This window comes from Tachypleus tridentatus, unplaced genomic scaffold (genome assembly GCF_004210375.1).
Source record: "Tachypleus tridentatus isolate NWPU-2018 unplaced genomic scaffold, ASM421037v1 Hic_cluster_2, whole genome shotgun sequence".
Classification (NCBI taxonomy): domain Eukaryota; kingdom Metazoa; phylum Arthropoda; class Merostomata; order Xiphosura; family Limulidae; genus Tachypleus; species Tachypleus tridentatus.
In genome coordinates this window covers 50,259,382-50,283,925 of record NW_027467782.1, presented here as the reverse complement: position 1 = coordinate 50,283,925, position 24,544 = coordinate 50,259,382, and the positions used below count along the sequence as shown (strand labels likewise).

Here is a 24,544-nt window from a genome sequence, read left to right as displayed (position 1 = left end):
GGCAGTTAGTCATCACCACTCACCGCCAACTCTTGGGCTACTCTTTTGCCCACGAATATTGGGATTGACCGTCACTTTATAACGCCCTCACGGCTGAAAGGGCGAGCATGCTTGGTGTGACGGGGATTTGAACCCACGACCTCGGATTACTAGGCTAACTAGTAATGCTAGGCGTTATTATAGTATGAGAACTTTGGTCTTACGCAAAAATTTTCTTATTTGGTTTGAAAATATGTTATTAATATTTCTTTTCTTCCTCTGAGTAAATATATTTTCTCAATTTTAATTATATTCTTGTTTTATATTTGCTGGTTTATTTGTAATTAAGTACAAAGCTACACAAATATCGAAACTGATCTCTAGGTTTTAATTCCACAGAAAGACTAATATGACACGTGGGGAATTTTTTGCTAGAAAATGGTCTAAATAAGGTGAATTGAAAAATTTTCTAACTGTAAACATGCTCGTTTATTTATGAGAAATCTAATAAAAGAGACAAAGTATTTGAAAGGTTTAATGAACCAAATTATGAAATATAATTTTCCTTTACATAAATATACAGAGTGAAAGAAGTACGTGCTCTTCCCTGGTTGTTCATTCTTGTCCTTCACACTTACAAGTGATGGTTTTCTGTAAAAATACAGTAAATTATACAAGTATAACAAAATATCTGAATATTTATTGTTATAATATAAATTTAGAACACCAAAAATGATCTAGTTAGCGGTAAGCCTTAGATTTTCTTAACTATATCTGTCAGAAAATATTTATTTTATTCTATTTTCAAACGTGACTCATAAAAAAAAACATTTCTGGTTTGTTTAAATTAAAGTGCTGTTTAAAAGAAATCAAATACTAGACCAGTTCCAATATATTTGCTTATAATGATCTCTTAGTTATTAATTTACAATAATCTAAAATCGTGAAGGTAATACAAGTGCTGTTCTTAATAATTGTTTTGTTGTTGTTGTTTTGAATTAAATACAAAGCTACACAATGGGCTATCTGTGCTCTGCCCACCACGGGTATCAAAACCCGGTTTTTAGTGTTGTAAGTCCTCAAACATACCGCTGAGCCACTGGGGAGCAGTTGTTTTGTAATATTTATAACTAATATGTGTCGTCTTCCTATTAAACAAATACGATAACAAATACAACATCAGAATAGATATCAGAATACACAATAAAGTTTTGGTAAATCAATTTGTGTTGAAATATAAAATCAAAAACACTCGACACCAGTGACGAGAAAATTTTAATTTTTACCTATTAAACGTACTCATCCCAAGTGACGAGAAAAATCCAATTTATCTATCAGAACTATCCGTATCCAGTGCAGAAAAGTTTATATTCATCTATGAAAGTTAAATCATTTCATGGATTTTAAGAGTTTAATTTCGTTTCACTCTTGGATTCACCAAGACTCAAAATTTTGAGCTACTTTAAAACCCCAAAAACATATTGTTGAGCGTTTCGGTCACGTTAAGAGACGCTCTCGAATACCATAAGTTAAATCTACAATTTAATTCTTTAATTTCCGTCTTATTTTTCAATGTGATTAATTCCTAACAATTTAGTATAATAGAATATTCTTGGTGCGAAATAAGGTTTGGTATTAATATTAGTTCTGTATATTCGCCCGTCATTTTAAAGGTGAACTTTCAGCTTTACCTGCGTGCGAAGTTTTTAAACACAGCGTAAGGAGCAGCCGCCGTACACGAGAGACAGACGAACACTCCCTAAAGGCACCTTGATTGGCAGTATTATGCCATTATATATATATAAGATACATCGATAATTTCAATTTATGTACAAGGATATTTTATTCGTTGTATTATATGTAAAACTTACATTAACGTCCATAATGTTTACGGTAACCACCGCCAAATCCTCCTCCAAATCCTCCGCCAAATCCACCACCAAATCCACCTCCAAATCCACCACCAAATCCTCCACCAAAACCACCTCCTAAACCGCCGCCAAAGTTACCAAAACGTCCGTATCTACGTCGTCTAAATCCACCATACGGATAAGCATCGGTGAGGTTCAACAGGAGGACAAGAGCCATAAGAACCAACAACTTAATGTTCATGATAGCTATACACACCAAATGGAATATATCAAAGGATTATTAAATCCAGCAACCCGATGTTCATGATAGCTATACACACCAAATGGAATATATCAAAGTATTATTAAATCCAACAACTTAATGTTCATGATAGCTATACACACCAAATGGAATATATCAAAGTATTACTAAATCCAACAACCTGATGTTCATGATAGCTATACACACCAAATGGAATATACCAAAGTATTATTAAACTTTAATAACGAAGTTTTCTCTTATAGATTCTGTAGTTTGATTTTAAAATTCCTTAATTTTTATCGTTGTTAGAATACTAAACTTGTGAACTTTTCAGAACTTATAATATTGATCGTTATAGGACTCGTTGAAAAAAACATATTACATCTTGTAGAGAAATTTCCATTTTTTAGACCTTATCTAGAAAGCTACACACACGTTGTAAGAACTTTAAAAACCATGAAAAGTAGCAAGAACTTTAAAAACCATGAAAAGTAGCAAGAACTTGATTCAAAGAATCAAAATGAATCAAAAAGTTATACTACCTGAGTTATGTAAAAAAATTAAAAGACAATTTTTATTTAAAAAAAAGACATTACAAACAGTGAGAGTGTATTTTCTTATAGCACAGCCACAGTGGACTATCTCCTGAGACAACCAAGAAGAATCGAACCCTTCATTTTAGTGTTGTACATCTGTAGACTTACCTCTTTACTAGCAGAGGGCACTACAAACACCCATGAGTTCTTAATTTAAAGAATATACAAAGCTGTATTATTTTACCTGTACAATACTATAGCAAGTTGTATTATTTTACCTATACAATACAATAAAATGTTTTATTATTTTACCCATAGAACATTATAACAAATTGTATTATTTTACCCATGCAATACTATAACAAATTGTATTATTTTACCCATACAATACAATAACAAGTTTTATTATTTTACCCATACAATGCTATAACAAGTTGTATTATTTTACCCATACAATGCTATAACAAGTTTTATTATTTTACCCATACAATACAATAACAAGTTTTATTATTTTACCCATGCAATACTATAACAAGTTGTATTATTTTACCCACACAATACTATAACAAATTGTATTATTTTACCCATGCAATACTATAACAAGTTGTATTATTTTACCCATACAATGCTATAACAAGTTTTATTATTTTACCCATACAATACAATAACAAGTTTTATTATTTTACCCATACAATACTATAACAAGTTTTATTATTTTACCCACACAATACTATAACAACTTTTATTATTTTACCCACACAAAACTATAACAAGTTTTATTACTTTACCCTTACAATACTATAACAAGTTTTATTATTTTACCCACACAATACTATAACAAGTTTTATTATTTTACCCACACAATACTATAACAAGTTTTATTATTTTACCCTTACAATACTATAACAAGATGAAGTTATTATTTGTTATTAAGCACAAGCTATGAAAAGGGTTGTTTGTTTACTGTCTAAAACCCCATATATGGAAACCCGATTTCAAACACTGTCAGTCCCCAGATAAACAGTTGTGCCATTAGAGGGAGAAAAGTTACAAGATCTCTCTAAATAAATCTTTGTGATTAGTTTACAAATGTAAGTTTATGGACACCATGTTAGAGTCCATATTGATGTAATATAGGAATAGAATGTTTAATACACAATGTTAGAGACCATATTGATGTAGTTTAGAAACAGAAGTTCCAATACATCATGTCATAGACCTTACTGGTGCAGTTTAGAAACAGAAGTTCCAATACATCATGTCATAGACCTTACTCGTGCAGTTTACAAACATAAGTTCCAATACATCATGATAGTGACCTTTCTGATGTAGTTTACAAACATAAGTTCCAATACATCATGATAGTGACCTTACTGATGTAGTTTACAAACATAAGTTCCAATACATCATGATAGTGACCTTACTGATGCAGTTTACAAACATAAGTTCCAATACATCATGATAGTGACCTTACTGATGCAGTTTACAAACAGAAGTTCCAATACATCATGATAGTGACCTTACTGATGTAGTTTACAAACATAAGTTTCAATACATCACGTTACAATTCAGATCATGATATAAATAACAGCTTCAATACATCATGCTACATATATTTAATTGTTGGTACTAAGTTGAAACTCAGTTTCTGATAATTTTTAAAACCTTCACATATTAAGTTGACTTATTAGCTGACCTAATGAATTATTTGATCAAATCGCTGCTACAGTTCTTTTTATTGTAACTTTCTACATGTACTTACCTGTTTGTTTTTAATTTAAGTTAAAGGTTTTGGTTTAGCCAACCAAATATTAATACATCTTTCAACAACAATAGACAACTTCTTACTTAATATCTTATGTTATTGGCTTCTTATTGAATAGATGATATAGAGGTAGTTGTATGCTGAAGAGTTACATATAGGCTGGAAATTGTGACAACGACAATAGAATAATAGCTTTTCTTTACCTGGTTACAGTAGACTTTACTATAATGTTGTCCTCTACCAGTGAAGAAATGTACACCGAAGTTTAAGTCTTTGCACCTTTTATACTTGAAAGCAACCTACATCAGGATCATATTTATTCTCTACAATTATATGCATATGTATGCCTTGGGGGGGGGGGGAAACTTTATAGTGATTGATAGACACGTAATGGTTTTAACCTTCTCTTCACGTATTCTACAAGGTAAGCCTGTAAGCATAGTTTTGTCATTGGGAACTGTTGGGTGAAATGAAACTTACACTTCTGATTTACAAACAAATATGTTCAAGAAGGGAAATTACCAACATTTTATTTTTTAAGTAGGTAGTATGGAGCACGTAACACAGGTTTTTTTGTCGAAGTATTTTCTCATTGGTCTATAATGATAGAAAAGTCATTGATAGTTAACTTATTTGTCTTGCGAAGTCTTTTTTATAAGCGATGGGGAAGCACAAGCTAGAAATAGGACGCTTTTTATGCTAAAAAGATGATGTTTTCTCTTTTATAAACCTGATTAAAGAGCTATGATGTAACCCTTAAATTTCACTTCCTCACTTTGTTTACTCCAAGGAGTTGGCTAACAAACCTGACGTGCATATTGATTAACCAGATAATATACGAAGGATATGCTTATATTGTGTGTATAAAAACAAAATACAGAAGCTTATAAACTAATACAGATACTAGTTGAAAACCTTGAAAAGTTAGAAAAGATTTTCACGTGAAATATGTGTCACGAATTAAAAGTCCATCTAATTCAGGAACAAAAGTAACACTTTAAAAACAAATCCAAGAAGCGATTGTATTCAGAAACATAAGAAATACCTTAAAAATCAAAGAAGCCATTATATTCCAAAACATAAGTTACACTTTAAAAAAGTCAAAGACGCCATTACATTTAGAAACATGATCTTTACTCTCAGACCTTAAGCGAAGAGTAAAGATTGTCTGCTTTAAGAAACTCAGTTATCACTTTTTAGAAAGATGTAAAATTATAGAAAAGTCTCCAGGAAATGTGTATCATTTGAGACATGTATGTAAACTATTTGAAGAAATCCTTAGAAAATAAAATTCACTTGAAATACAAAACTGTATCTAGTTCATGGAAAAATAAGATATTTATTTCAGTTATAAGAAATTTAAATGTAATTCAAAATATTTTGAAAAATAAGATTTTCTTGTAATGTAAAACAATTTTATAACTCGTAAAAATATAAATCTCTAACAACAGATTTATGATTTAGCTAAGACTATTTTATTTTGATTCTAATACAAACTAAATTAAAAGACACGTAATAAATTATATTTTGCCTTTGCTCTAACTAGCAAATCAATTACTAAGCAGTAGAAATGCTTTCTAAGACGCTAGAAGATATTATAATGTATTAATGTTATTGAATAATAATATATATTATAATATGTTAATGTTACTATAATAATAATATTTATTATAATATGTTAATGTTATTATAATAATAATGTTTATCATAATGTGTTGATGTTATCGTAATAATAATGTTTATTACAATGTGCTAATGTTATTGTAATAATAATGTTTATTATAAGGTGATAATATTATTGTATTAATAATGTTTATCATAATGTGGTAATGTTGTTGTAATAATAACGTTTATTATAATATGTTGCCCCCCCAGTGGCTCAGCTGTATGTTTGCGGACTTACAAAGCTAAAAGCCGGGTTTCGATACCCGAGGTTGGAAGTGCACAGATAACCCATTGAGTAGCTTTGTACTTAATTCAAACCAACAACCTTATAATGTTGTTGTAATAATAATGTTTATTGTAAATAGTGGTTGTTATGCACCTTGATTTATTGACCAAAATCTGAAAACTAGAGAAAGAATGACTTATATAATATTTCATCTGAGTTTGAAACCAACAGTAATTTCCGATTCTACTATCTGACGAAGCTTGATTATAATCAATTTTACTTGTTAAGAGACTGTAATATTAGGCTAGTTTGGGTTTTAGATGCTATTTTTTTAAATCTCTACTTGGAATTATTCTATTAAAGCATCAGAGCAACGAAGGATAAATAGTGTTGGTTAAACTCGACTTTGTTCTTAGATAAACAATCGACAAAAATTAAAATCCATGAAAGAAAGAGAGCTTAAGAAATCTTCAAAACTAGAAAGTCTACATAATAAGTGTTTATGTTGTGTTTGATAGCTGTTTTCATACTTATTTATTGAGAATTCTGTAAAAACCTAGAAAATAAGTAAATATTATGTTGGATGACTTGAAATGGTAAATTATTTTACAGACTAAAGTTCGAGATGTGTCGTTTAGATTTACCAAGTACTTTACATCTCCAAAACTGTGGGATTTAAAAAAACAATGGAGTAAATTGTTTTCTTAGTTTCTAAATTTTGTTGATAATGAAACATGCTAAAACAATAATTATAGTTTTCCTGTGTCTTCTTTATTTTCAGAACTTCTACTGAACTTACTTCACTCGAAATATTAAAAACAGCTGGATATCCCGACACTCCAGTATAGAATTTTCTTTTGTTCTTTGTAATGTAAACTAGCTGCTATCACAGTAGTTTCAAAGGTGAATTCACTATCTGGTTGTCCGTGACCTCCAGATGTCGATGGGCCATCTAGGAAAAACTCTTAATGAAGTCATTAGGCTGTTCTACAAACACGTTAAAAGTTGAAAGGAAAATAAGTTCGTTAAAAAGTACATAGTGATAAAAATATATAAAGTGTCTTTATCTTACTTATAACACCCTGTTGCAATAACGAACATAGTAAACTCATATCAAGTAAGAAAATTCATACGACGAGCGACAGAGGGAGTTGTTTCGTGTTATATCACTTTAAAACATATTAAGATAAAGGACTGTTGTTTTGTGTTACATCATGTTAAAACATATTAAGATAAAGGACTGTTGTTTTGTGTTACATCACGTTAAAACATACGATAAACAAGGACTATGTATAGTTTATTAGATGTGTTTATGTATAGTTTAGTAGATATTTTGATGTATAACTCAGTAGAGATGTTGACATATAGTTCAGTAGAGATGTTGACATATAGTTCAGAAGAAATGTTGACATATAGTTGACATTCTTTAAGAAAGAAAATTTCTAAATTTCATTATCCAGGTCACGAAAGCAAATTTTCTGTACTTTTGCAACATAAGCAATCAAGAAATAACACATACTATCCAGGAACAAAATTTGTGTTATATAGTGTTATTGATGCATAGTTTAGTAGATATCCTGATATATAGTTCAGAAGAGGTGTTTACATATGGTTCAGTAGAGGTGTTTACATATGGTTCAGTAGAGGTGTTTACATATATATAGTTCAGAAGAGATGTTGTTGTATAGTTCAGAAGAGATGTTGTTGTTCAGTTCAGTGGAAATGTTGTTGTATAGTTCAGTGGATATGTTGTTGTATAGTTCAGTGAAGATGTTTTTGTATAGTTTAGAAGAGATGTTGTTGTATAGTTCAGTGGAGATGTTGTTGTATAGTTCAGAAGAGATGTTGTTGTATAGTTCAGAAGAGATGTTGTTGTATAGTTCAGTGGAAATGTTGTTGTATAGTTCAGAAGAGATGTTGTTTTATAGTTCAGTGAAGATGTTGTTGTATAGTTCAAAAGAGATGTTGTTTTATAGTTCAGTGGAGATGTTGTTGTATAGTTCAGAAGAGATGTTGTTGCATAGTTCAGAAGAGATGTTGTTGTATAGTTCAGAAGAGATGTTGTTGTATAGTTCAGTGGAGATGTTGTTGTATAGTTCAGAAGAGATGTTGTTGTATAGTTCAATGGAGATGTGGTTGTATAGTTCAGTGGAGATGTGGTTGTATAGTTCAGAAAAGATGTTGTTGTATAGATCAATGGAGATGTGGTTGTATAGTTCAGTGGAGATGTGGTTGTATAGTTCAGAAGAGATGTGGTTGTATAGTTCAGAAGAGATGTTGTTGTATAGTTCAATGGAGATGTGGTTGTATAGTTCAGTGGAGATGTTGTTGTATAGTTCAGTGGAGATGTGGTTGTATAGTTCAGAAGAGATGTTGTTGTATAGTTCAATGGAGATGTGGTTGTATAGTTCAGTGGAGATGTGGTTGTATAGTTCAGAAGAGATGTGGTTGTATAGTTCAGAAGAGATGTTGTATAGTTCAATGGAGATGTTGTTGTATAGTTCAATGGAGATGTTGTTGTATAGTTCAGTGGAGATGTGGTTGTATAGTTCAGAAGAGATGTTGTTGTATAGTTCAGAAGAGATGGTGTTGTATAGTTCAGTGGAGATGTTGTTGTATAGTTCAGTGGAGATGTGGTTGTATAGTTCAGAAGAAATGTTGTTGTATAGTTCAGAAGAGATGTTGTTGTATAGTTCAATGGAGATGTGGTTGTATAGTTCAGTGGAGATGTGGTTGTATAGTTCAGAAGAGATGTTGTTGTATAGTTCAATGGAGATGTGGTTGTATAGTTCAGTGGAGATGTGGTTGTATAGTTCAGAAGAGATGTGGTTGTATAGTTCAGAAGAGATGTTGTTGTATAGTTCAATGGAGATGTGGTTGTATAGTTCAGTGGAGATGTTGTTGTATAGTTCAGTGGAGATGTGGTTGTATAGTTCAGAAGAGATGTTGTTGTATAGTTCAATGGAGATGTGGTTGTATAGTTCAGTGGAGATGTGGTTGTATAGTTCAGAAGAGATGTGGTTGTATAGTTTAGAAGAGATGTTGTTGTATAGTTCAATGGAGATGTGGTTGTATAGTTCAGTGGAGATGTTGTTGTATAGTTCAGTGGAGATGTGGTTGTATAGTTCAGAAGAGATGTTGTTGTATAGTTCAATGGAGATGTGGTTGTATAGTTCAGTGGAGATGTTGTTGTATAGTTCAGTGGAGATGTGGTTGTATAGTTCAGAAGAGATGTTGTTGTATAGTTCAATGGAGATGTGGTTGTATTGTTCAGTGGAGATGTTGTTGTATAGTTCAATGGAGATGTGGTTGTATAGTTCAGAAGAGATGTTGTTGTATAGTTCAGAAGAGATGTTGTTGTATAGTTCAGTGGAGATGTTGTTGTATAGTTCAGTGGAGATGTGGTTGTATAGTTCAGAAGAGATGTTGTTGTATAGTTCAATGGAGATGTGGTTGTATAGTTCAGTGGAAATGTGGTTGTATAGTTCAGAAGAGATGTTGTTGTATAGTTCAGAAGAGATGTTGTTGTATAGTTCAGAAGAGATGTTGTTGTATAGTTCAGAAGAGATGTTGTTGTATAGTTCAGTGGAGATGTTGTTGTATAGTTCAGTGGAGATGTTGTTGTATAGTTCAGTGGAGATGTGGTTGTATAGTTCAGAAGAGATGTTGTTGTATAGTTCAGAAGAGATGTTGTTGTATAGTTCAATGGAGATGTGGTTGTATAGTTCAGAAGAGATGTTGTTGTATAGTTCAGAAGAGATGTTGTTGTATAGTTCAGAAGAGATGTTGTTGTATAGTTCAGTGGAGATGTTGTTGTATAGTTCAGAAGAGATGTTGTTGTATAGTGCGGTGGAGATGTGGGTCTGCAGTTTAGTACAGATGTTGATCTATAGTTTAGCAGAGGTATTGATATATAATATTGTAGTGATTTTGATATATAGTTCAGAAGAGATGTTTACACGTGGTTCAGTAGAGATGTTTGCATGTGGTTCAGTAGAGATGTTGATGGGTTGTTTAGTATCAATGCTTATATATTGTTTAGTAGAAATGTTGATGTATAGTAGACATATTGATACGTTGTTTAGAAGAGACGTTTGGATACACTGGAGATGGATACATACGGTTGATTAGAGATGTTGGTGTATAGTTTAGTACAGATGCCTATCTATAGTTTAGTAAAGATATTGTTATACAGTATTCTAGAGATGTTGATGTATAGTTTAGTAGAGATGTTGATATATAGTTCAGAAGAGATGTTGATATATAGTTCAGAAGAGATGTTTACATAGAAATATAGTTCAGTAGAGGTGTTTAAGTACAGTTTAGTAGAGAAGTTGAGGTACAATTTAGTAGAGATGTTGATGTGTTGTTTAGTAGAGTTGTTGATGTGTTGTTTAGTAGAGATGTTTATACATAGTTCAGTAGAAATGTTTATATATAGTTCAGTAGAGATGTTGTAGTACAGTTTAGTAGAGATGTTTATATACAGTTCAATAGAGATGCTGATGTATTGCTTAGTGTACATGTTGATGTATAATTCAGTAGAGATGTTGCAGTATAGTTTAGTAGAGATGTTTATATACAGTTCAATAGAGATGCTGATGTATTGCTTAGTGTACATGTTGATGTATAATTCAGTAGAGATGTTGAAGTATAGTTTAGTTGAGATGTTTATATACAGTTCAATAGAGATGCTGATGTATTGCTTATTGTACATGTTGATGTATAATTCAGTAGAGATGTTGAAGTATAGTTTAGTTGAGATGTTTATATACAGTTCAATAGAGATGCTGATGTATTGCTTATTGTACATGTTGATGTATAATTCAATAGAGATGTTGCAGTATAGTTTAATAGAGATGTTTATATACAGTTCAATAGAGATGTTGATGTATAGTTTAGCAGAGATATTGATGTACTGTTTAGTACAGATGCTGATGTGTTGCTTAGTATACATGTTGATGTATAATTCAGTTGTAAATGGTAGACAACTGAAACAGGCAGATACTCTGTACACTGCACAATCGGTGTCTTTGTTGTCCGAATTATCATATTAATGGTTAAGTTGAAACCGTATCAGCATCTGCTAGCTGTGTTCGTTGTCATTACAGTGAATAAGATTAGCTACCACATCAATTAATTACAGAAAAGCAGTAAAAAGATAAATAAAAAAGCTTGATACGGCTGGATACATTTAAAAACTACAAATATGGATTGTGAGCAAAGACGGCTGGATACATTTAAACACTACAAATATGGATTATAAGTAAAGACGGCTAGATACATTTAAGAACTACAAATATGGAATGTAAGTAAAGACGGCTGGATACATTTAAACACTACAAATATGGATTGTAAGTAAAGACGGCTGGATACCTTTAAAAACTACAAATATGGATTGTAACTAAAGACGGCTAGATACATTTAAAAACTACAAATATGGATTGTAAGTAAAGACGGCTGGATACCTTTAAAAACTACAAATATGGAATGTAAGTAAAGACGGCGAGATACATTTAAAAACTACAAATACGGATTGTAAGTATAGACGGCTGGATACATTTAAAAACTACAAATATGTATTGTAAGTAAAGACGGCTGGATACATTTAAACAGTACAAATATGGATTGTAAGTAAAGACGGCTGGATACCTTTAAAAACTACAAATATGGAATGTAAGTAAAGACGGCGAGATACATTTAAACACTACAAATATGGATTGTAAGTAAAGACGGCTGGATACCTTTAAAAACTACAAATATGGATTGTAACTAAAGACGGCTAGATACATTTAAAAACTACAAATATGGATTGTAAGTAAAGACGGCTGGATACCTTTAAAAACTACAAATATGGAATGTAAGTAAAGACGGCTGGATACCTTTAAAACTACAAATATGGATTGTAAGAAAAGACGGCTGGATACCTTTAAAAACTACAAATATGGATTGTAAGTAAAGACGGCTGGATACATTATTTACTCAAACTTCAAATCCATATTTACCCAAAGGTAATTTTAGATAATCGGATGGAACAGCATGTGTGATTCGTTATAGAAATGTTTAATTAAATTAATATAAAGACAATAACATATTCTTGTCATATAAAGTTTGATTTCATTGGATGTGTGGTTCGTTATAGAATGTTTACTTAAGTTAATATAAAGACAAGAACTTATCGTTGCCATGTAAAGTATGATTTCATTGGATGTGTGGTTTGTCGTAGGAATATTTTATTAACTTGTGACAAACAAAATTGATCCTTATCATGTAAAGTATGATATCATTGGATGTTTAGTTCGTCATAGGAATGTTTAATTACGTTAGGATAAACACAACTGATCTTTATCATGTAAAGTATGATTTCATTGGATGTGTGGTTCGTTAGAGGAATGTTTAATTTAGGATAAACAGAACTTATCTTTGACCTGTAAAGTGATTTCATTAGATGTATGGTTCGTTATCGGATTGTTTAATTAAATTAATATATAAACAATAACTTATCTTTGTCATGTGAAGTATGATTTCATTGGATGTGTGGTTCGTCATAGGAATGTTTAATTATGCCGGGATATACACAACTTATCTTTGACCTGTAAAGTGATTTCATTAGATGTATGGTTCGTCATCGGATTGTTTAATTAAATTAATATAAAAACAATAACTTATCTTTGTTATGTAAAGTATGATTTCATTAGGTTGTGGTTCGTTATACTAATGTTTAATTAAGTAAAGTAAGCTAAACACATTACTATGTAATGTATAATCGTACTAGATTTATACTTTCGATTAGAAACTAGCATGTATGATAAATAACATAACCACTGTTATTTTTGTTAAATCGTTATTAAATGAACATTAACATTGTTTCTGTACTCTAACATTGCCCTTGTATTCTGAGACTGTTCTTGTATTCTGAGACTGTCCTTGTATTCTGAGACTGTCCTTGTATTCTGAGACTGTCCTTGTATTCTAACATTGTCCTTGTATTCTGAGACTGTCCTTGTATTCTAACATTGTTTCTGTATTCTAACATTGTCCTTGTATTCTGAGACTGTCCTTGTATTATAACATTGTTTCTGTATTCTAACATTGTCCTTGTATTCTGAGACTGTTCTTGTATTCTGAGATTGCCCTTGTATTCTGAGACTGTCCTTGTATTCTGAGACTGTTCTTGTATTCTGAGACTGTCCTTGTATTCTGAGACTGTTCTTGTATTCTGAGACTGTTCTTGCCTTAGTTAAATGTTAAATTAGTTGCTATTGATTACCGTTCTTCTATTGTGTCGCTATAATAAGTTATCAGTGACCATCAACAAACTCTTCTACATTTCTAGTTGTGTTTGTTCTTCTTGGTGGAAGGAGAAACCCACATATTTTTATCTTTCCTTTTATTAAATATTGTTTATGATGACAGAAGTAGTCCAGAAAAACATGCCAGGTGGTCAGAAAAACGTGCCAGGTGGTCTTCTCTTTTTTCTATTTGCTAGAGAATCTGTTGGAAGAATAAACATTAATAACTGTGAACATATAGTATAAACTGTAATACAATGAAAAGTGTATTTACAATAACTTGTAGTATAAACTGTAATACAATGAAAAGTGTGTTTACAATAACTTGTAGTATAAACTGCAATACAAAGAAAAGTGTGTTTACAATAACTTGTAGTATAAACTGCAATACAAAGAAAAGTGTATTTACAATAACTTGTAGAATAAACTGCAATACAAATAAAAGTGTATTTACAATAACTTGTAGAATAAACTGTAATACAAAGAAAAGTGTGTTTACAATAACTTGTAGTATAAACTGCAATACAAAGAAAAGTGTATTTACAATAACTTGTAGAATAAACTGCAATACAAATAAAAGTGTATTTACAATAACTTGTAGAATAAACTGTAATACAATGAAAAGTGTGTTTACAATAACTTGTAGTATAAACTGCAATACAAAGAAAATTGTATTTACAATAGTTTATAGAATAAAGTGTAATACGGTGAAGACAAACTTCATGTTGAACAACCACAACTATATACAAACAAATGTCTTAAGCATGGGCAACCCAGTATCACCAGTTCTAGCAAATATTTTTATGACACAAGTTGAAACACAAGCAATTAACACATCATTACATCCACCACTATATTGGTACAGATATGTATATGACACGGTTGCGGGATTCACATCTACAGAACACACACTTAATTTTTTCAATCACATTAACTCTATACATCCCAACATTAACTTCACATGTGAACAGGAAGAAAGAAATCAAATATCATTTCTTAACCTCAAAATTACAAGAACTGATACACAATTTAAAACAGAAATCCACCGAAAAATGACCCATACTGGACTATATTCCTCGGGACTCAGCACATGAAACAAAACAAAAACTCAACATACTAAGAAACCAAATAAACAGAGCCATAAAACTATGCTCACCAGATAAAATTAACGATGAATTAGACAAAATAAAAGAATACTTTATCAACATCAATAAGTTTCCTCCACAAACCGTAGAAAACATTATACACACACACCTAGACGGAAAGCAAAATCAACCAACAAAAGTAAATATACCTCACGAATTAAAAATCACGAAACCATATACTGCTGCATACCATATATTCCTGACATCAGCAGACAAATAACCAACATTTGGCAAAAACTAGTAACAAAATATGGCATTCCAGTTAATACCAAATTTATTCAAAACCAGGCACAAAACTAAGGTCTATACTATGTAAAAACTACACTGACAAACACCACACCAACATTATTTATAAAATACAATGTGATAACTGCCACGACTTCTATATTGGAGAAACAAGTAGAAAAATGAAAACCAGATTCAAAGAACATAAAAAGTCACCTTCACACGTTTTCGAACACTGCAAATCAAATAAACACAACATAACCATAGAAAACACTCAAATACTAAATAAAGAAACAAACATAAATAAATGCAAAATTAAAGAAGCCTTACTTATACAACAATTCAAGCCAAAAATAAACCAGTACAAAGGAACACCTTTATACCTACATTAATATATAATCAAACATTTAAGCACGCCCTCTACATTCCTACACTCAATTACACAACCACCTTCAAACATGTGGTCAGCTATCGGTCAGTTACTTCTTTTTCCTTTTTGAATATGAAGATGACCGAAGACGGTCGAAACGTTGTTCGCTCCTCTACATAAAGTTTTCTCTATTCATATCAGCCGTTTTGACACATATGAAGTGTAATACAAAAAAAGTGTATTTACAATTACTTGTAGAATAAACTGTAATACAAAGAAAAGTGTATTTACAATAACTTGTAGAATAAAATGCAATACAAAGAAAAGTGTATTTACAATAACTAATAGAATAAACTGTAATATCAAGAAAAGTGTATTTACAATAACTAATAGAATAAACTGTAATATAAAGAAAAGTGTATTTACAATAACTAATGGAATAAACTGTAATATAAAGACAGCTTGGTTTCTAGATTGGATATTTCGATATTGAAGAATCGTAAATCGAAAATGTAAAAACACAGAACTCATGACTTGTGAATTCATTCAGAATATGAAATACGATTTCAGTTGTGTTATAATTTGAGACCGTGTTTTTTGGTTGAAAAGAAATTAACTACAATCTAAAATGGCATTTTTAAATATTGAAATATGTCATTATTTTGTTTATAACGCATTTTATAACAGTACGAATTGTTCTATTTGTGCTCATGACTACTCTTTAGATGTCAAGGTTCACTGTTGAAAATGTTATAGTTGTCTAAATTATCACGGTATCTTGTTATTAAATTCGCTTTAAGAAGAGTTTTAACGTGGTTTGTTTTAAGAAAATAGTTGACTACAAGCCTTTTCAAGCAACTAAAGAGAAATGTTATTTTAATAAACATTTTCATGTTACAAAAAAATATTTTAAAATATTACAAAAGAATAAAGTGAGAATTATGAAACTCATTTCATTAATTTCTTTTGTATTAAAATTTCATGAGCACCAAGTAGAATGAGAAAAATGTGTGATTACAGATCTCTTTACACTATTCCTTAGCTTGACAATAACATAAAGCTAAGTTACGTTTAGCTTTTTGTTATAAACAAAAAGAGCTTATTTATAAACCTCTACACTATGGTAAACCTATAAACAATTTCATAGCTTTTAAGGTAACTTCCTTGTTTAATTTCATAGTATCTTTCAACACATGACTATAATATTTCATTAAGTAAGATATGTCTAGCATGGATTAATGGTGTAATTAGTCTATAAAAATGAGGTTTAGGAATTCTAAAGAAAGTATAACTCACAGTCAGCGGCCATATCTTCTGTGTCCTCCCCCAAATCCTCCCCCAAATCCCCCTCCTCCTCCACGACCACCTCCAAAGCCGCCACCAAATCCTCCACCGAAGCCTCCTCCTTTTCCTCCACCGAAGCCTCCTCCTCCACCAAAACCACCGCCTTTACCACGGACAGCTTCTATAAGGTCTACCATCAGAACGGTGGTAATAAGAACAATGACGAGAACCAAGTTTGTCTTCATTTCTGTTTCTCACCTGAAAACCCAACAGTGAAAACTTCAAATGTACGAACTTTCTACAATATAGAATATTGAGAACTATATATATGAACATCGAAGCTTCTATAAGGTCTACCATCAGAACGGTGGTAACAAGAACAATGACGAGAACCAAGTTTGTCTTCATTTCTGTTTCTCACCTGAAAACCCAACAGTGAAAACTTCAAATGTACGAACTTTCTACAATATAGAATATTAAGAACTATATATATGAACATCGAAGCTTCTATAAGGTCTACCATCAGAACGGTGGTAATAAGAACAATGACGAGAACCAAGTTTGTCGTCATTTATGTTTCTCACCTGAAAACCCAACAGTGAAAACTTCAAATGTACGAACTTTCTTTGCTGGTTTTGTTTTAATTTTAATTCTTTATTGAATGTTTTAGAACATATATTTATTTTTTATTTTTTATTATATTCACTGCGAAGTAAAATTGGATAAATAAACAAGTATCACTGTACATCTCTCTATGAAACTGGATAAATAAACAAGAATCGCTGTACATCTCTCTATGAAACTGGATAAATAAACAAGAATCGCTGTACATCTCTCTATGAAACACCTTCTGAGATTCAAGACAGATTATATCCGTCATTAATTCATTACGATTTCCGAAGGAATAGAAATAACATTCATTAAACTTACCATCACAGGATCAAAATTGGTGTTAATACATTGAGTACTTTGACTTAACGGTTCTCATTGTTTTCTCTGTTGATTCTTGTGAACCCCACAGACAAACCTATAGCTTTCTGAATGCCAATCGGTCGTGGTTACAATTGCTTCTTGTAAGTTACTTGCTTAGTACAGCTGTATGTATGTTTTGTTTTCTTCAGTTGAGATTAAATAATTTGAATAATTTCTAACAGGAAGCACACTGAAATCGTAGTTGAAAACTAAAAACCTCATCGAAACTGTATGAAAAGAATATCAAACTTATCAGATGAAGTGACGGAGTGTACCTATTTCATTAACCATCAGAAGGTAGCATATTTATTATCTACCGAAGGACGAAAACCTTTCATTATAAAAAGAAATATCAAACTTATCAGATGAAGTGACGGAGTGTACCTATTTCATTAACCATCAGAAGGTAGCATATTTATTATCCATCGAAGGACGAAAACCTTTCATTATAAAAAGAAATATCAAACTTATCAGATGAAGTGATGGAGTGTACCTATTTCATTAACCATCAGAAGGTAGCATATTTATTATCTACCGAAGGACGAAAACCTTTCATTATAAAAGAAATATCAAACTTATCAGATGAAGTGACGGAGTGTACCTATTTCATTAACCATCAGAAGGTAGCATATTTATTATCTATCGAAGGACGAAAACCTTTCATTATAAAAAGAAATATCAAACTTATCAGATGAAGTGACGGAGTGTACCTATTTCATTAACCATCAGAAGGTAGCATATTTATTATCTACCGAAGGACGAAAACCTTTCATTATAAAAATAAATATCAAACTTATCAGATGAAGTGATGGAGTGTACCTATTTTATTAACCATCAGAAGGTAACATATTTATTATCTACCGAAGGACGAAAACCTTTCATTATAAAAATAAATATCAAACTTATCAGATGAAGTGATGGAGTGTACCTATTTCATTAACCATCAGAAGGTAACCTATTTATTATCCATCGAAGGACGAAAACCTTTCATTATAAAAAGAAATATCAAACTTATCAGATGAAGTGACGGAGTGTACCTATTTCATTAACCATCAGAAGGTAGCATATTTATTATCTATCGAAGGACGAAAACCTTTCATTATAAAAAAAAAATATCAAACTTATCAGATGAAGTGACGGAGTGTACCTATTTCATTAACCATCAGAAGGTAGCATATTTATTATCTACCGAAGGACGAAAACCTTTCATTATAAAAATAAATATCAAACTTATCAGATGAAGTGATGGAGTGTACCTATTTTATTAACCATCAGAAGGTAACATATTTATTATCTACCGAAGGACGAAAACCTTTCATTATAAAAATAAATATCAAACTTATCAGATGAAGTGATGGAGTGTACCTATTTCATTAACCATCAGAAGGTAACCTATTTATTATCCATCGAAGGACGAAAACCTTTCATTATAAAAGAAATATCAAACTTATCAGATGAAGTGACGGAGTGTACCTATTTCATTAACCATCAGAAGGTAGCATATTTATTATCTATCGAAGGACGAAAACCTTTCATTATAAAAAGAAATATCAAACTTATCAGATGAAGTGACGGAGTGTACCTATTTCATTAACCATCAGAAGGTAGCATATTTATTATCTATCGAAGGACGAAAACCTTTCATTATAAAAAGAAATATCAAACTTATCAGATGAAGTGACGGAGTGTACCTATTTCATTAACCATCAGAAGGTAGCATATTTATTATCTACCGAAGGACGAAAACCTTTCATTATAAAAAGAAATATCAAACTTATCAGATGAAGTGACGGAGTGTACCTATTTCATTAACCATCAGAAGGTAGCATATTTATTATCTACCGAAGGACGAAAACCTTTCATTATAAAAATAAATATCAAACTTAACAGATGAAGTGATGGAGTGTACCTATTTTATTAACCATCAGAAGGTAACATATTTATTATCTACCGAAGGACGAAAACCTTTCATTATAAAAATAAATATCAAACTTATCAGATGAAGTGATGGAGTGTACCTATTTCATTAACCATCAGAAGGTAACCTATTTATTATCCATCGAAGGACGAAAACCTTTCATTATAAAAAGAAATATCAAACTTATCAGATGAAGTGACGGAGTGTACCTATTTCATTAACCATCAGAAGGTAGCATATTTATTATCTATCGAAGGACGAAAACCTTTCATTATAAAAAGAAATATCAAACTTATCAGATGAAGTGACGGAGTGTACCTATTTCATTAACCATCAGAAGGTAGCATATTTATTATCTATCGAAGGACGAAAACCTTTCATTATAAAAAGAAATATCAAACTTATCAGATGAAGTGACGGAGTGTACCTATTTCATTAACCATCAGAAGGTAGCATATTTATTATCTATCGAAGGACGAAAACCTTTCATTATAAAAAGAAATATCAAACTTATCAGATGAAGTGACGGAGTGTACCTATTTCATTAACCATCAGAAGGTCGCATATTTATTATCTATCGAAGGGCGAAAACCTGTCATTATCAGCAATCAGAAAGCAGCACAAGAAAAAATCAAATTTGATTGATAAGAAAAAACTGAACCTTTACTTTTTTAAAAAAATACACTTTTAATACTGTGTATTAGGATTCAAAATATTTCCACATAAGATAACGAATTTTTATTTAAGTAAACACATTAAAATAATTCGTGATATATACAAAGCTCATACTTTGTTATAATTAGTACAATATAGTTTCGGTTTTAGATAATCGTAAATCGTTTAGCTGTTGTTATGAAGTGAAAGCGATTGTTACCTGGGCTACACGATGTCCACTAGGGTGAAGCAGAGCAGGATTCTGATCTATGTCTGTACATTAGACAGGATGACTGAGCACCATTTATATCATCAACATGCTTACGTCAAAGATGTGAAATTATCATTATCTTTGTTACAGCCAATACTTCAGTCAATCCAGTAGTGAACGTGTATGTACTTTTGGCCATTTTCTGGCGCCACTTTTATTTACTTTACACAAGAAGTAGGCCTAATAAAATACAATTCTCTTTAATCATATTTGTCTTTTGATTATGTGAAAGTGAAATGGAGAAAAAAAGAATACTTTTTTGACAACTTAAGTACGACATACAATAGGATAGCCTTCATTTGTTCAATGTTCGTTTTTTAAAAGTCACTAAAATTATTTGTTTTGGCACGTTTAAATCAAATTCCTGAAATCTGTATTTCATCAGGATTTCCAAATATGTTGGTTAAATATAAATATATATGTTGTCATTAATTAGTTCCCCTATCGTACAACTGATGGTTTCTTTACTGCTACAAGAAGGTTAGTGGTTAGAGAGTGTGGTTACTGAAGAAAAAGTTCCAAGGTTGATGTCGCTATGTGTATCTGAACACGCACGCACTCTTACCGTAAAACTAAAATTTGTAACAGTATAGGTGTATGTCGATGCTAACCCTTTTTCTGGTTTTACATTATAAAGTGGGAACAATTGTTCTTGTAACAGTATAGTGGTATATGGTTGTTAACTCTCTTCATGATTATATGTAAAATAACGACAATTGCGCTTAGCACTCTTACGAAAAGTGGGGCCTAATAGGCCCCAGAGCAACTTGAAAGGTTATTAATAATAGGCTAATAATTTTGTATTTAAATGAAATTGACATTTAAATCCATTAATGAATGGATTAACGAGATTCCCACTGTCCCTATCTACTATCTGGCGAAACCACAGCCAGGGGAACGGGCTTGGAGAAATCAGGACTAGAAACGTCTTTTCGTAGGAGTGTTAAATGTTGAAGTTTCTGATCACATCATTTAGCCAACGTATTGCGTAACGACTGATAATAACAAAAATAAAATACCTTACAGCTTTAATAACAAGACTGATAATACGAAAATACATCACTGAATTATAATGAAAACTGATATTACAAAAATAAATCTCTGCTCCGTATTAAAGACTGATATTACAAAATATGTCACTGCTTTATATTGAAGATTGATATTACAAAAGTACATCACTGCTTTATAATGAAGACTGATAGTACAAAAATACATCACTTCTTTATAATGAAGACTAATAGTTCAAAAATACATCACTTCTTTATAATGAAGACTGATATTACAAAAGTACATCACTACTTTATAATGAATACTGATATTACAAAAATACATCACTGCTTTACAATGAAGACTGATATTACAAAAAATATCACTGCTTTGTAATGAAAACCAATATTAAAACAGTACATCACTGCTTTATAATGACGACTGATATTACAAAAGTACATCATTGCTTCCAATGAAGTTTGCTAATAAAATACATCACTGCTTTATAATGATGACAGATATTAGAAATGTATATCACTGATTTATAATGATGACTGACATTACAAAAATAATCACTGCTTTATAATGGAGACTACTTTTTAAAAATCACTGCTATATTATGAAGACTGCTAATAAAAAAATAAAACTGCTTTATAATGAAGAATGATATTATACAAGGAGATCACTACTTAATAATGTCGACTAATATTATAAAAATACATCACTGCTTTGGAATGAAGACAAATATTAAAATACGTTACTGCCTTATAATAAAGACTGATACCATAAAAATACATTACTGCTTTATAATAATAACTGATATTACAAAAGTACATCACTGCTTTATAATAAAGGCTGAAACTACAAAAATAGATCACTGCTTTATAATAAAGGCTGAAACTACAAAAATAGATCACTGCTTTATAATGAAGACTGATATTAAAATACGTAAATGCTTTATAAAAGACTGATATTAGAAATACATCACTACTTTATATTGATAACAAATATTACCAAAGTACATCACTGGTTTATAATGAAAATTGCTATTAAAATACATCACTGTTTTATAATGAAGACTGATATTACAAAAATACATCACTGCTTTGGAATGAAGAGAAATATTAAAATACGTTACTGCCTTATAATAAAGACTGATATCATAAAAATACATTACTGTTTTATAATAATAACTGATATTACAAAAGTACATCACTGCTTTATAATAAAGGCTGAAACTACAAAAATAGATCACTGCTTTATAATGAAGACTGATATTAAAATACGTAAATGCTTTATATAAGACTGATATTAGAAATACATCACTACTTTATATTGATAACAAATATTACCAAAGTACATCACTGGTTTATAATGAAAATTGCTATTAAAATACATCACTGCTTGATAATGAAGACTGATATTATAAAAGTACATCATTGCTGTATAATGAAGACTGATGTAACAAAAATACATCACTGCATTATAATGAAGACTGATGCTACAAAAATATATCACTACTTTATTTTCAATACTACTATTAAAAATACGTCACTGTGATGTAATGAAGACTGATATTATTAAAATATAACACTGCTTTATAATTGCAACTGATATAAAAATACAATACTGCTTTATAATTGTGACTGATATTATAAATAAAAATACAACACTGCTTTATAATTGTGACTGATATTACAAAAGTGTATCACTGGTTTATAATGAAAACTGCTGTTAAAAGTACATCACTGGTTTATAATGAAGACCGGTTTCAGAAAAATACATCAGTGATTTATAGTGAAGAGTGATATTAATAAAATACATCACAACTTTATAAAGAAGACTGATATTAGAAAAATACATAACTGTTTCTAATGAAGACTGCCATAAAAATCACTACCATATAATAGACTGCTATTAAAAATACATCACTGCTTTATAAGCAGATTGATATAACAAAAGTACACAATTGCTTTATAATAAAGACTGATATTACAAAAATACATGCTGCTTTATAATGATGACTGATATTAAAATACATCACTACTTTATATTGAAAACAAATATTACCAAAGTACATCACTGCTTTATAATGAAGACTGATATTAAAATACATCACTGTTTTATAATGAAGACTGATATTACAAAAATACATCACTGTTTTATAATGAAGACTGATATTACAAAAATACATCACTGTTTTATAATGAAGACTACTATTAAAAAACGTACCTGCTATATGATGAAGAATGATATTATTAAAATGCCTCCCTTCTTAATAGTCAAGATTGATATCATAAAAATATATCACTGCTTTATAATGAAGACTGATATTACAAAAATACATCGCTTTACAGTTTACTGCTCTGTAGCAACTGATAAAAGTGAAAAACGAAAGATAATATGGTTAAGTTATAATATTTTCTACAGTTTACTAATTTGCTGCAATGGATAAAAATGAAAAATGATAGGTAGCCATCGAGTAGCTTTGTGCGAAATTTAAAAAACAAACAAACAATCTCTTTTTTACTATTACATATCTTTAACGAATGCATTCTTTTCTTAACTGTCAGGTATGTGCAGTCAGTCTATCCACTTATTAACTATTAAGTATCTTTAATGAGTCCATCCTTTTCTTAACTATCTGGTATCTTTAATGAGTCCATCTCTTCCTTTAATGTTAGGTACCTTTAATGAGTCCATCTCTTCCTTTAATGTTAGGTACCTTTAATGAGTTCATCATTTTCTTAACTATTAGGTATCTTTAATGAGTCCATCCATTTCTTAACTATTAGGTATCTTTAATGAGTCCATCCTTTTCTTAACTATCAGGTATCTTTAATGAGTCCATCCTTTTCTTAACTATTAGGTATCTTTAATGAGTTCATCCTTTTCTTAACTATTAGGTATCTTTAATGAGTTCATCCTTTTCTTAACTATTAGGTATCTTTAATGAGTCCATCCTTTTCTTAACTATCAGGTATCTTTAATGAGTCCATCCTTTTCTTAACCATCAGGTATCTTTAATGAGTCCATCCATTTCTTAACTATTAGGTATCTTTAATGAGTCCATCTTTTTCGTAACTGTTAGGTATCTTCAATGAGTCCATCCGTTTCTTAACTGTTAGGTACCTTCAATGAGT

At 30.7% G+C, this 24,544-nt stretch overlaps 1 protein-coding gene and 1 long non-coding RNA gene across 2 annotated transcripts; both read right to left on the bottom strand.

Annotated features, from left to right (window-relative positions):
* Positions 1-496: 496 nt before the first annotated feature.
* On the bottom strand, positions 497-4,737 carry LOC143242867 (uncharacterized). Its single transcript, XR_013023346.1, has 3 exons — positions 4,596-4,737; positions 1,851-2,096; positions 497-630 (listed from the first exon to the last, which is right to left on the bottom strand). It is a non-coding gene; the product is annotated as an uncharacterized LOC143242867 (long non-coding RNA).
* Positions 4,738-13,656: 8,919 nt separating this feature from the next.
* LOC143242889 (uncharacterized) lies at positions 13,657-20,522 on the bottom strand. Its single transcript, XM_076486494.1, has 3 exons — positions 20,364-20,522; positions 16,612-16,857; positions 13,657-13,777 (listed from the first exon to the last, which is right to left on the bottom strand). The coding sequence occupies exon 2, from the start codon at positions 16,842-16,844 to the stop codon at positions 16,614-16,616; it is 231 nt and encodes a 76-aa protein (XP_076342609.1). The 5' UTR covers positions 16,845-16,857; positions 20,364-20,522; the 3' UTR covers positions 13,657-13,777; positions 16,612-16,613.
* Positions 20,523-24,544: the final 4,022 nt, after the last annotated feature.